The 12902-nt window shown below is 42.0% G+C and overlaps 1 protein-coding gene across 2 annotated transcripts in view; it reads right to left on the bottom strand.

The window, feature by feature from the left end:
- Window positions 1-748: 748 nt before the first annotated feature.
- The window catches only part of otud6b (OTU deubiquitinase 6B), a 29254-nt gene continuing 17100 nt past the window's right edge, over window positions 749-12902 (bottom strand). For both annotated transcript variants that reach the window (XM_080734819.1, XM_080734818.1), the window contains 4 exons: window positions 10416-10527; window positions 8910-8971; window positions 4151-4257; window positions 749-1292 (listed from right to left, as the gene is read on the bottom strand). In XM_080734819.1, coding sequence (XP_080590945.1) covers window positions 1208-1292; window positions 4151-4257; window positions 8910-8971; window positions 10416-10527 — 366 coding nt within the window. In that variant the 3' untranslated portion in view covers window positions 749-1207. The remainder of the gene's footprint in view (window positions 1293-4150; window positions 4258-8909; window positions 8972-10415; window positions 10528-12902) is intronic.

Here is a 12902-nt window from a genome sequence, read left to right on the forward strand (position 1 = left end):
TGCTATTTTCAAAATAATTGTATACGTGGAACAGGATATTCTGCATAATGACTACTTTCTACTTTAGTACTTTAAGTACATATTGATACCAAATACTTTTGTACTTTTACTCAAGTACATTTTGAATTCTGGACTTTTACTCGTTAGGGTGCCCTCACACCAAAATACCTAGAGTGGAATCCGCCAATGCATTTCAATGAGAATGGAGCGTTTTTTTTTGCCAGTAGAGGATTTCTGCAAAAAACACTCCATTCTCATTGAAATGCATTGGCGGATTCCACTCTAGGTATTTTGGTGTGTGGGCACCCTAACAGAGTATTTCTATAAATGCAGTATTGATACTTTAAAGGTAGGACATTTGAGTAGTTTTTCCACCACTGTTCCCATCTACTGGGAGACCAAGCAAAAGTTGGTCTCCCACATCATGGAAGACCCGCGGGTTCAAATCCCGGGTAGGACGTGAAACTCACCCGATTGCAGCTTTAAGCCTGATTTATACTCAGCCGTAACACCAAAGTCGCACATGGAAAACAGCTGACCCTACAAGGCAGGGGTTCCCAAACTTTTTTGTCTCAGGGCACCCCATGAATATTGTTTTTAATCCGAGGCACCCCTACATTATAATATTCACTCCCAGCACCTTATATTTATAGCATACCTTGTATGTCCAAAACCGTTCGTTTTGTATTTATCATCCTTAAAATGTACTAAACTAGTGAAAACAGCCAATCTACAAGCACTGTGCTTGTAGATCGGCTGTTTTCACTAGTTTTGTGCAACAGTCTTGTATGATGAAGCAGAGCTTTGCTTTAGCAAAAGACGCACACATTTGAAACTTGGAGATACAAGGTTTCTGCCCGACAGTGACGATATTTTAGTGATTATGTTGCGAGGAAAACATTGAGATAATTTTGTACTTCAAGTTTAAAATGATACTAAATATTTCTTTTAAGTGTCCAAATAAATTCCAAATATTATCAAATGATCTCGTGACACCCCTGGACTGTGTCGCAGCACCCCAGGGTGCCCCCGTCACCCACTTTGAAAACCCCTGCTATAAGGTACACCGCGCGTGCCGATGCGACGCGTTGCGAGCTTATAGATCGATTGATTTTGGCACGCGACAGCGGTGCGCGACTAGGTATAAGCATTGTAGCGTGTAGCTACATCACACACACACACACACACACTGATTCCTTGTTGTCTCTCAGCTGTCGTCTTCGTTGGCTCCGTCCTTGAGGCGTTCCACAGAGTTGTAGTGCTCTCCCAGTCCGTAGGCGTGGCGCATGTATCTGCAGCGCAAAGACCACACGCCAAACATCAGGTATTAGCGCTTGCACTTGCCATCAACATCAAGCAGGGTTCCCACACATCTTTGCCAATTCATTTCCAAAACTTTTCCAGAATATTTAACCCAATGTCCAGGACTACATAACAATAATTCAGCTCAATAACGAGTCGCTTACTCCTATGTGCAATATGCCCAAAGACAGGAAGTGTATGCCAGTGGTTCTCAACCTTTTCAGCCCGTTGACCCCCGAAATAATCATATTTGAACTGGGGACCCCGGCACCCTGACGAGCACTAAGAGTAGGAATTTTTTATAACACGGTTTTATTGTGAAAATAGCCGTTCTACATGCTCACAACGCCTGCTATTTTCACAATTTCTGCCTCTAATATTTGACAATTTGGCCAATGTTGAATTTGTCATTTCAGAGGTATTAACAAAATTAATAACCAAAGACAATGCATAGCTATTTCTTCCAGGACCCTTGATCAATTCCAAAACTTTCCAGAACTGGAAAAATATGTTTTCTAATTTCAAAATATTTCCAGGAATTTCATGACCGTGGGAACCCTGATCAAGGCTCACAAAGGCAGTGTTGATTTCGTCGACTAAAACTATGACGAAAAATGTTCGTCGACTACCTTTTTTCACTGACGAGAACGAAATAAAAACTACGCTATGATGACTAAAACTGTGACAAAATACATTGGCAATGTTGTCAACAAATAAAAACTAGACTAAAATCTTACGGTAGAGACTACTGGAGAAGAGATCCAGTAGAACTAAAAGACAAGTCATTTTATGTTTGGTTGCACTCGGGTGTTGCACTCTGAAAATAGCAGATCTACAAGCTCACAACGCGTCGCAGCTTGTAGATCTGCTATTTCCAGAATGCAACCAAGTGTGTATACGACACCATCAAGGCCCGCCAAAAATGTTTTGTCGACAAAATCAACTGTACATTTAGTCAGCTAAAATATTATGCTATTTAGTCGACTAAAAATAGACTAAAGGTAAAACATTTCAGATGACTAAAATATGACTAAAACTAAATCACATTTTATTCAAAAGACTGCAACAAAAACGAAATCAAAAAATGGCTGCCAAAATTAACACTGCACAAAGGACAAACGCTATTTGACAGCACTGCGTCAGTGTCTGCGAGATATAAAACTTCTAAATCACACCTAGCGTGAAGTGTGTGCTTTCTCCAACCATATAAAACTTTTACACTTTTACCCAAATTACCCCCCCCCCCCCCAAAAAAAAATAAATAAATAATAATAATAATATTGTTTTTCTTTTTTTTTCTTTTTTCATTCAGTATCACTTCTGTAGAGCAGTGGTTATCAACCTTTTCAGGCCACGACCCCCAAAATAACCACATTTTAACTGGGGACCCCCCCACCCTGACGAGCCATGGAATTGTAGGAGTTGGCATTACATTTAGTTTGACCCCATCTATTCCATTGTGAAAATAGCCGATCTACATGCTCACAACGCCTTGCGTGTGCAGATACCCCGTATACACTTACAGTATATGCTATGTTGGTCTGTTTACTGTTGAGTGAGAAAACAATGTTAACACACATGGTGCCAACCCCGAGTTTCCCGAGTTTGTATTGGTACCACCACTGTGCCAACCCCGAGTTTCCCGAGTTTGGGCAGTTTTTGAAGAAAATATTTCAAAAAAAGATTTTTCAAACATTTTTTTTTGGACCTCCAGAAATGTGTTAGGCATGATCGCGATCGCGAAATTGCATGTTTAACCCCCATACCAACCCATTCTTTCAAACATGGCAGCCATGTTTGTTTACATCTGAAGAAAACATAATGGCTGATAAATGAATGCCTGAACGGATTTCCAAGCAGATGTTTTTGTTTGAAAGCTGTGAACAGTGGGCACACACGTGGTGCATCATCTATGCATGGGCGTGCACGATCCGTGCACTATAAATTACATGGAAGTCTATGGAGACCATGGCATCGGGGGACATTGAAGAGAAAAAATCATGGCACCAAAAAAGTTAACATTTAGCTAAACATTTGGGGACCCCCCAAAATAATTTGGGTCCCGACCCACAGGTTGAGAACCACTGCTGTAGAGGTCCTACTCGACCACATGACATACAGTACGTGTCTCAAGATAAGAGCAGGATGACCACTTTCAACCACCACAGTTGTCAAGATAATAGTTATTCACTGAAAGAAGTTATGGACTGCAGGTTTAATATTGCTAAACATGAATACATTTTTCAACAGATTCCCAATAAGACAACAAGTTTAACTAGAAATACTGTTCCTACGAAACAGTGTGGGCTCGCTGGTGACTATATTCTGCAGCGTGCCAACTGTCATGTGAAGCTCAACCAATAGACCCTATTCACGGCCCGCCCACGCACGCGCACTCAGCACATTTTCTCAGCAACTTCCTGGTGCCGACGTCAGCTTTGAAGGGTAAATTAATACAGAAATTGCTGGACTTAAAGCCAACAAATCATTATTTCGAACGGTAAAGTAAATTATAACGCTTTGTGCCTTTTACCATCTTGTGTTCTTGATCATGCTAGCCGTATTTTATACTGTACTATTCGGAAATTGCATTAAATGTGCGATTTCTGTGTTAACTCTATGGGCTTTTAGTAGGGTTTTCCCCTTCAACCGTGACGTCAGCACCAGGAAGTTGCGTAACGTGAATTCGGTCAATACTCTGCACCTCATTGGCTAAGGGCCCTGCCTTTGTACTGTCTGCGACGTTAACTCACGCGACGGGACTCTATACATAATGAAGGCAACATAGTATTCTCGTCTTTCAGACGAGCCCACAATTAAAGAAAAGCAGCAAGCGGATTTGGCTTACATGAGAGTGATGGGCGCCTGGTTGTACTCCTCTCCGATCTTGATGGCAGGGGAGTCGGCCTGGATCACCTCTATGGGCAGCTGGAGGACTTGAGTCAGAGCTCTCAGCTGTTGGTGGAGGAGGAGAGCACAGAACGGCATGAGATAATGGGCCCTATTATGATCCAGGTCTTATGCCTTATGCCTTAACTTCTTTGCCTTTTTTTACCATTTTGTTTTTGTTTTTTGAAGCGGTGAAAGCCGCTTCCAAGGAGTGGCTTTGTGTGTCCCATTTCCATATATGGTCATTTCAGTCCAGAATTAACAGGTTTTATCAAAAACAAAATGTGTGTCCCATGTCCATATGGTAATTTCAGTCCAGAATGAACAGGTTTTTATCAAAAACAAAATGTGTGTCACCTCATGTCCATATATGGTCATTTCAGTCCAGAATGAACAGGTTTTATCAAAACCAAAATGTGTGTCACCTCATGTCCATATATGGTCATTTCAGTCCAGAATGAACAGGTTTTATCTGTCCCGTACGTCCAGAATATGTGTGTAGTGTCCGTCCCGGTCTGATGATTGGATACTTTGAGGATTGGTCAAGCTTCACATGACAATTCGGCCCTCCAGATAAAATCATTCATTCATTCATTCATTCATTCAGAATAAAGAATGTATCTATGTGTTCCAGAGTTCATAACTCTGGAACACATAGAATAAAAGTTCACCGCTTCACTTCGAACCGAGGTTTGATTTTTAAATATTTCCAAATAGCTGATCTGCAAGTTCACAACGTGCAGATGTAGATCAGCATTTGAAGTATTTAAAAATGTTTTTCAAAATAGTGAAAAAAGGTAAAGAAGTTAAGGCATAAGACCTGGATCATAATAGGACCCAATGGCTCATTTGAAGGACAGGTCTGACGTAGAAGCCAAAGCAAACTACACCTTTTGCATATTGCTGTACTGTACTGTAATGCTGGGTGTAAGTAGTGCGTCTCCCACAGCGGAAATATCACACCTACAAGCTCACAATTCCTGTCCGCCAGTTGGTTGTTTGAATCCAATAGCGAAAGTATAAAAGAATACTTAAAGCGGTTAAAAAAATAAGTGACACAAGCTGCATTTCCATAAACCTTTTCGAAAATAGGAAGCAATTGTCAGAAATTAACCCATTTAGGCCTAGAATTATTGAATGCTTTAACCAGTGAAAAATAGCAGATATACAAGCTCACAGCGCGGCACCGAGTGCCGCGCTGTGAGCTTGTAGATCTGCTATTTTTGAAAAAAAGTCGTGAAAATGTGTGAAAATCTTTGAATATATGTATTTTCAAAGCGAACGTCTGTAACTCAAATTTTGCTTCTGGGTGGTCCCTGGAACTAGATATTTTGAGAGTCCGTGGCCAAATAAATATCATTTTGGGGGCCCTTCACATGAAAAGGTTTGAGCACCACTGACATAGTAGTCTCTCAAGAACAGACTAACTGAGCTCCAGTTAAGTGAAAAGGACCTTTTCTTTGACGATGGCTAAGCCAGATTGCTGACATAGAAACATAGGGTTTTCAAAAAAAACCTTAGAAGGATTCAAAAGACACTTATAGAATCGGGTCAAAATTCAAATTTTCATGATTTTTAAAAAATAGCAGATCTACAAGCTGTGAGCTTGTATATCTGCTATTTTTCAATAGTTAAAGCATAAAATATTGCGTCATAATGTGTTCAGGCCTAAATGGGTTAAAATCTAAAGTGACACAAGCTGCGTTTCCATAAACCTTTTCGAATTTAGCCTGTTTCCATCCACTGATGAAATGTGATTCTTGGGAGACCTGTTGTAAATGACCTCCCGTGTGCAGAGCCATGGGATAGGGCTGATGTTTTCGGACCGAACCCGAGACGTGACCGACAGCTTTTTGCCCGCCCCGGATCGACGTCTCATCCTGCAAGTTCCTGCGTCTGGATCTGGAAGGTGGCCGATCTGCAAGCTCACAACGTGTCGCGGATGGGAGGTGCTGTGAGCTTGCAGATCGGCCACTTTTCGCACGCAACGCGGTGTGGCGACAAAGTGTGAGCCAGGATTTACTTGGGTGATGTGACGGACGAGGCTTGCACACAACAGCGCCGTAAAATAAACATCCGATGCAAGGTGCGGTAGTTAGAGTTCTCAAATTCGGCCCGAGCCCGACCCTACCCGGCCCCGACCCGACGTTATCGGGCCGAGCCGGGCCCAAAAATTATAATAATTAGTCGGGTTAGTTAGCTCCGTCACTCAAGCAACAGAGAACAGGCGCATATCGCTGTCTGACTGTCTTCAGCGCAGCATTGAAGCCTGCCTAAGTTCCTAACCAATGGACCAAGGATAATAGGTGACGCATACGGAAGTATAGTCTATCAGTCTCATAGAGCAGTCTGGTTGTTGTGATGACGTCACAATCGAAACCTTTGGATATAAGGAAATTCTGCCACAGCAGCGAGTCACCGTTAGCGTTAAAGTTTCGAGCTGCATGTTAAATTAAAAGGCAGCAGGCAATTTCACAAGTTTGTAATAAGTATAAATCCAAGAAAACTACTTTCAAAGTGGAACCAACCTGGATATTATTGACTTAAGAGGATTGTATTAACAACAACATCAACATGATCAACCTAAAAGCACCACACGTTGACATCCTCTTAACGATCATCTCCTCTGGTAAGATATTATTAATTCCATTATGCTTTCTGGTTAATCAAGTGTCCTTTGCTGCTGCTGTGTGCATTTATATGTAAAGGATTTACAGCCGCAGCGCGCCGCTTATTACATGCCTGAGTTGTGTATGTTTAAGCATGGTGGTCAGGTGGTGTCGCGCACTAAACAACAGATCTGCAAGCCCAGAATGCCAGCCAGATGAACACGTTTTGGGTTTATAGATCTGCCGAGCCAGCTGCCTGTGTTTGATGCGTGACCGTTGAAAGGACGAAACATAAATCACGCAGGCAGCGACAACGGCAGGGGGAGAGAGGATGAGAGCTGTATGATTGAGATTGACTGTTGACAACAACAGGGATTTAACGTTAGCACATTTTGTGCAGAACCTTGCATGTTTCATGAACAATTTAAAACGTGAAGTTGCCATTTCGCCAACTATTATATGTCCGTTCTCTCACTGCTGTAATTTGAGACACTGGTGCTGCCAGCTGCCTACTGGAGACGCTTTTCTTTTTTTTCTCTCTCTCGGGCTTTCGGGTTTTCGGGCCGAAAATGATGATAATTGTTAGGGTCGGGCCGGGCTTCGGGCCCAGTTAGGGCCGGGCCTTAATTTTCAGGCCCGTTGAGAACTCTAGCGGTAGTGGGGGACACAGCGCCAACGATATTATGCGAATTCAATGCATTTTAACCCATTTAGGCCTGAACTCATTATGACGCAATATTTTATGCTTTAACTATTGAAAAATAGCAGATATACAAGCTCGCAGCGCGGCACCGAGTGCCGCGCTGCGAGCTTGTAGATCTGCTATTTTTTTTAAATCGTGAAAATTAGAATTTTAACCCGATTCTATAAGTGTCTTTTGAATCCTTCTAAGGTTCTTTTGAAAAAACCTATGTTTCTACGTCAGCAATCTGGCTTAGCCATCGTCAAAGAAAAGGTCCTTTTCACTTAACTGGAGCTCAGTTAAGTCTGTTTTTGAGAGACTACTATGTCAGCGGTTCTCAAACCTTTTCATGTGAAGGACCCCCAAAATTATATTTATTTGGCCATTGACCCCCATCTCAAAATAACTAGTTCCAGGGACCCCCCAGAAGCAAAATTTGAGTTACAAACGTTCGCTTCGAAAATACATACATTCAAAGATTTGCACACATTTTCACGACTTTTTCAAAAATAGCAGATCTACAAGCTCGCAGCGCGGCACTCGGTGCTGCGCTGTGAGCTTGTATATCTGCTATTTTTCACTGGTTAAAGCATTCAATAATTCTAGGCCTAAATGGGTTAACCCATTCAGGCCGGGAACACATTTTAGTGTATGGGAGGGGCTTACAGTACATGTACAGTATGTAGCAACATTTTTTGTTTTTGTAGGCTAATGTCTGATTTAGGCCTAACTATAGGTTAGGCGACTGATGCGTTCCCAGTCTTAGCGGATTAACCAATTTAGGCCTGAACACATTATGACACAATATTTTATGCTTTAAATATAAAAAAATAGCAGATATACAAGCTCACAGCGCGGCAACCGAGTGTCGCGCTGCGAGCTTGTAGATCTGCTATTTTTGAAAAATCGGGAAAATTAGAATTTTGACCCGATTCTATAAGTGTCTTTTGAATCCTTCTAAGATTTTTGAAAAAAAAACTATGTTTCTATATGTCAGCAATCTGGCCAGCCATCGTCAAAGAAAAGGTACTTTTCAATTAACTGGAGCTCAGTTAGTCTGTTCTTGAGAGACTACTATGTCAGAGGTTCTCAAACCTTTTCATGTGAAGGACCCCCAAAATGATATGTATTTGGCCACGGACCCCCATCTCAAAATATCTAGTTCCAGGGACCACCCGGAAGCAAAATTTGAGTTGCAACCGTTCGCTTTGAAAACACATATATTCAAAGATTTGCACACATTTTCACGACTTTTTCAAAAAATAGCAGATCTACAAGCTCGCAGCGCGGCACTCGGTGCCGCGCTGTGAGCTTGTATATCTGCTATTTTTCACTGGTTAAAGCAGTCAATAATTCTAGGCCCTAACTGGGTTAAGCATGTAATGCCATGGTGTTTCTATGACAACGTTCTAAAAATAAGAACTCACCTCTAGTTGGCCGCCCCACGCCGCCGTGTGCTCCACGTCACTGCAGTATTTCTCAAACTCATCTGGGGAGACGCAGAGAAACACCTCCGTGAATTCACACTACCTAATTATTTTCGTCGTCTAACATTTTGTTTCAAAAATCTCTTTGCTAAACAACACCGCTCAGGGACCCCTGATTCAGCCCGGGAAAAAGAGTTGGAGAGGCCCTCATTGCACGCTATAGAGAGAGATATTTCTCTATAGCGCTGCTGCTACTCAAAGATTTGCCATTTCAGATCAAAGTGAAAGTGAAGAAGTGACAAGCCAGTGGGCCAATTACTGTACATGAGTTATATTTCGTCGTTGTTATTTGTTTCCTAATGGCCGGCCTAGACCGGCCGGGAATGAACCGGCCGTTCGGGAGTTGTCCCGCTTTTCCCAATGGCCAGCACGTCCCTGACAGTACAGCCTATGGGCGAAGCAATACGATAAGACAAGACCAACTCAAAGTCAACCGTTATGTTGTCTTAAGGACCCCTTACATCTAACAACTTGGTAAAGATTTCTCAATCGTTATAAAATCGGGGCTATTTGCGGCGCGCTCCCGTGACTCAGTCGTTACTCAATCGTTAAATGTGAGGTAGTGGTCCGACTCGATTTTTACCCCGATTTGAGACCCAGATTATGTTACGAGAATATCAAACTGGTTTAATATTTTCACAAATCGGGGCTGAGTGAATGAATACAATGACGTAGCCTATATAGCCTACAACCAAAACAGAACAAGCCAAAGCCAAGCCATTCATTCCCCAAAAGACGCTGCCTGAGCTGCCAGCCTGGTCGTTTTTGGTGCGGCTACTACGACAGCCCTTTATTAGTTATTTCTCCGCGTTTCCATTATTCCAAACATTCAACGTCGTTGAGTTGATGGGATCAATCTGCGCCGGCTGAGACGAGAAAACTAGAGAGGAGAGGCACAGAGCTGAGCTGGGGCTGAGGGAGGGAGCGGAGCTCGGTGTGTGTGTGTGTGTGTGTGTGTGTGTGTGTGTGTGTGTGTGTGTGTGTGTGTGTGCGTGTGCGTGCGTGCGTGCGTGTGTGCACATGTGGAAAAAGTAATCAAGTAAAAGTATCAATACTGCAATACTGTGATGCGACGCGCTGTGACTGAGCTTGTAGATCGGCTATTTTCATTTATGGTTAGCTTAATGCTTTATAATAATATTAGGTCTATAATGTATTTAGGAACACAAGGCTATATATATAATAGGCATATTATATATATATTAAACCATATATATTAAACCTATATATAATAGGCATATTTCAGCAAATAAAAGGGAATCTCGAACCAGTCTTTACAAAATCTTTAGAGGCATACACATTTACAAATGAAATCTTTGAAAAATCATCCTACAGTCTTTGGGGAGTCTTTTTCAAATCTTATAGTGTGAGGGGTAGTCTTTAAGAAATCTTTCCCAAATCTCTCCACAATCTTACCAAAGTTGTTATGTGTAAGGCTAGCTTTACCTGTGGTGTACATGTCCCCAGTGTCTGTGTTGGTGAGGAAAGGGAGGAAGTCGTCGGCGTGCTGTCTCATGTGCTCAGCAGCACGAGACCGCAGCTCCTTCAAACTCAGAGTCTGCCCAGGAAAGGATAGAATACAACAGAACAGGGAAGGATATTAAATCAAAACACCATCTAGCTGACCAAACTTAGCCTGAATCGAGGCGTTGAGAGCTTGTAGATCGGCTGTCTTTGGCAAGTAGGTTTGGTGTAGAGGTAACAAAAAAAGAAAGAGCAAACCAACTACAGAGTGAAAGGTCAAATTTACCAAGTGTCAATGATTTAAGTGGTTAAATAGCTGCAAAAAAAAAAAAAAGAAGGAAATCCGAAACCCAAGGCAACGGCGACACGTGGTGCAGCGCACTGGCCAGGCTGCAACGCTGTGGGGCAGACGGACAGACAGACAGGTAGACAGACAGACAGACAGACAGGTAGACAGACAGACAGACAGACAGACAGACAGACAGACAGACAGAATTTGGCAGAGAGCAGAGGCTCGTATTATGCTACGTAGGGAGTCAAACTGTATGAATATATGGTCAAGGCTGGCCATTATTTGCAATTTATTTTAACATAGGCTACCAGTGATTTATGTTGCATGCCGAAAACAGCCGACAACAAGCTCACAGCGCATGTGGGGACACTTCTTAAAGGACGACTTTGTTTTTTTACAACAAGGGTTCATATTTTAGATTGTAATTAGAGAAAAGAAAAAGTGAGTGTTAAAATGTTTTCATTTGCTTCGTTCTATTGTTTTATCACGTTTACCGTGTTAAAATGTGGGGCATGCGTACGCATGGGGGCATGCGTACAGGTGGCTAAATATGTCTTTTTAGACACAATAAGCCAGCAGTTTCTTTATTGCTATTTACAGTAACACTTCTCGCCCCCATAAGTCACATCCAACCATGGAAGGTTGCGTTGTATCTTGGGAATGGGCTTATTCTGTGTAAAATGACATATTTAGACACTTGTACGCATGCCCCAAACCACTGAAATAAGAATCTCTAAAACAATAGAAAGAATCTTTTTTATTCTTTAATTACAATCTAAAATATAAACTCTTGTTGTAAAAAACTAAAGTTGTCCTTTAATAAGCCATATGTATATATATATATATATATATATATATATATATATATATATATATATATATATATGGTGTCCAACGATTAAATATTTTAATCGCGATTAATCGCATGATTTATGTAGTTAATCACGCGATTAATCGCAAATAAGTCATCAGCTTTTATCAGGTCACAATGCAACTTAGAGGGATATCTTTCAAGTCTTTTGTGGCCCTATTAACTTGGGAGTGGAAATATTTGCTCGATTTATGCGAAAGTATGTTAATCTTTTATTTGAAATCAATTAAAAACCTGAATAAATCATAATGGTATTGCATTAAACAGACTGCAGCAGATGGGTATATGGATCTAGCCTGCTTCCAGACCAGAGACCCCGCCCACTCTCAGAGTGGACTCTTTCTCTGGTCTGGAGCTTAGTACATGAATCGGTTTTTATTTTCGGCTGTCCAATGAGCGCGCGGGGTGGGGGTGGGGGTGGGGTGGGTCTAACGAATATCCAATCCGCGCAGCAGTTGAAACGATTCAAACGAAGTTCACACACACACACACACACACACACACACACACACACACACACACACACACACACACACACACACACACACACACACACACACACACACACACACACACACACACACACACACACACACACACAGGCAGGCTGAGGAAGGCACACACACACACACGCACGAGCGCACTGATTTCACCAAGCTGTTTAATGTTGATTACAAGTTTCTGGTCGCAGTTCTGTGTGGAAGCAGTCACTGGCACAGACAGAGACACACACACAATCACACACACACTCCCCGACGGTGCGTCGCGTCCACCGTGCGTGCGTCTCGATCACCGTGCGTCGCGATCACTCGCGCGCGGACACGCGCGTGCACGCTCGCAAAAAAGTCCCCCGTAAATCGCTCAGAATGGAGCACAGTTTCAGACTAAAGCGTGAGCTGAGTCTGAGATCAGGCTAATATGGATCTGCTAAATGATTACTGTTGTGTCCACCTTTATGCTTTAATTATACTTTGTATTTTTTGTTACATCAACAGGGATGGACCTTGTAGCCAATATAGCCGATATTTTAGCAATGTTTGTAAATATGCGATTAATTGCGATTAAAATAATTAATCGCGATTAACATAACGGTGAGTTAATTGCGATTAATTTAGTTAACTCGGACAGCACTAATATATATATATATATATATATATATGACGTGCGTCTGGGAACACATTGCCAAAGAGCACCCAAAATAAGTGAAAAAAAAAAGAAAAAAAAAGCCAAGCCGATCATCATCATAGATTCAGGGCCTAATAACTAATATGTAGGCCTACCGGTATTTGCTCTGCCTAAAAATAAA

The sequence above is a fragment of the Nannobrachium achirus genome, assembly GCF_963921795.1.
Source record: "Nannobrachium achirus genome assembly, chromosome: 10".
Lineage (NCBI taxonomy): Eukaryota > Metazoa > Chordata > Actinopteri > Myctophiformes > Myctophidae > Nannobrachium > Nannobrachium achirus.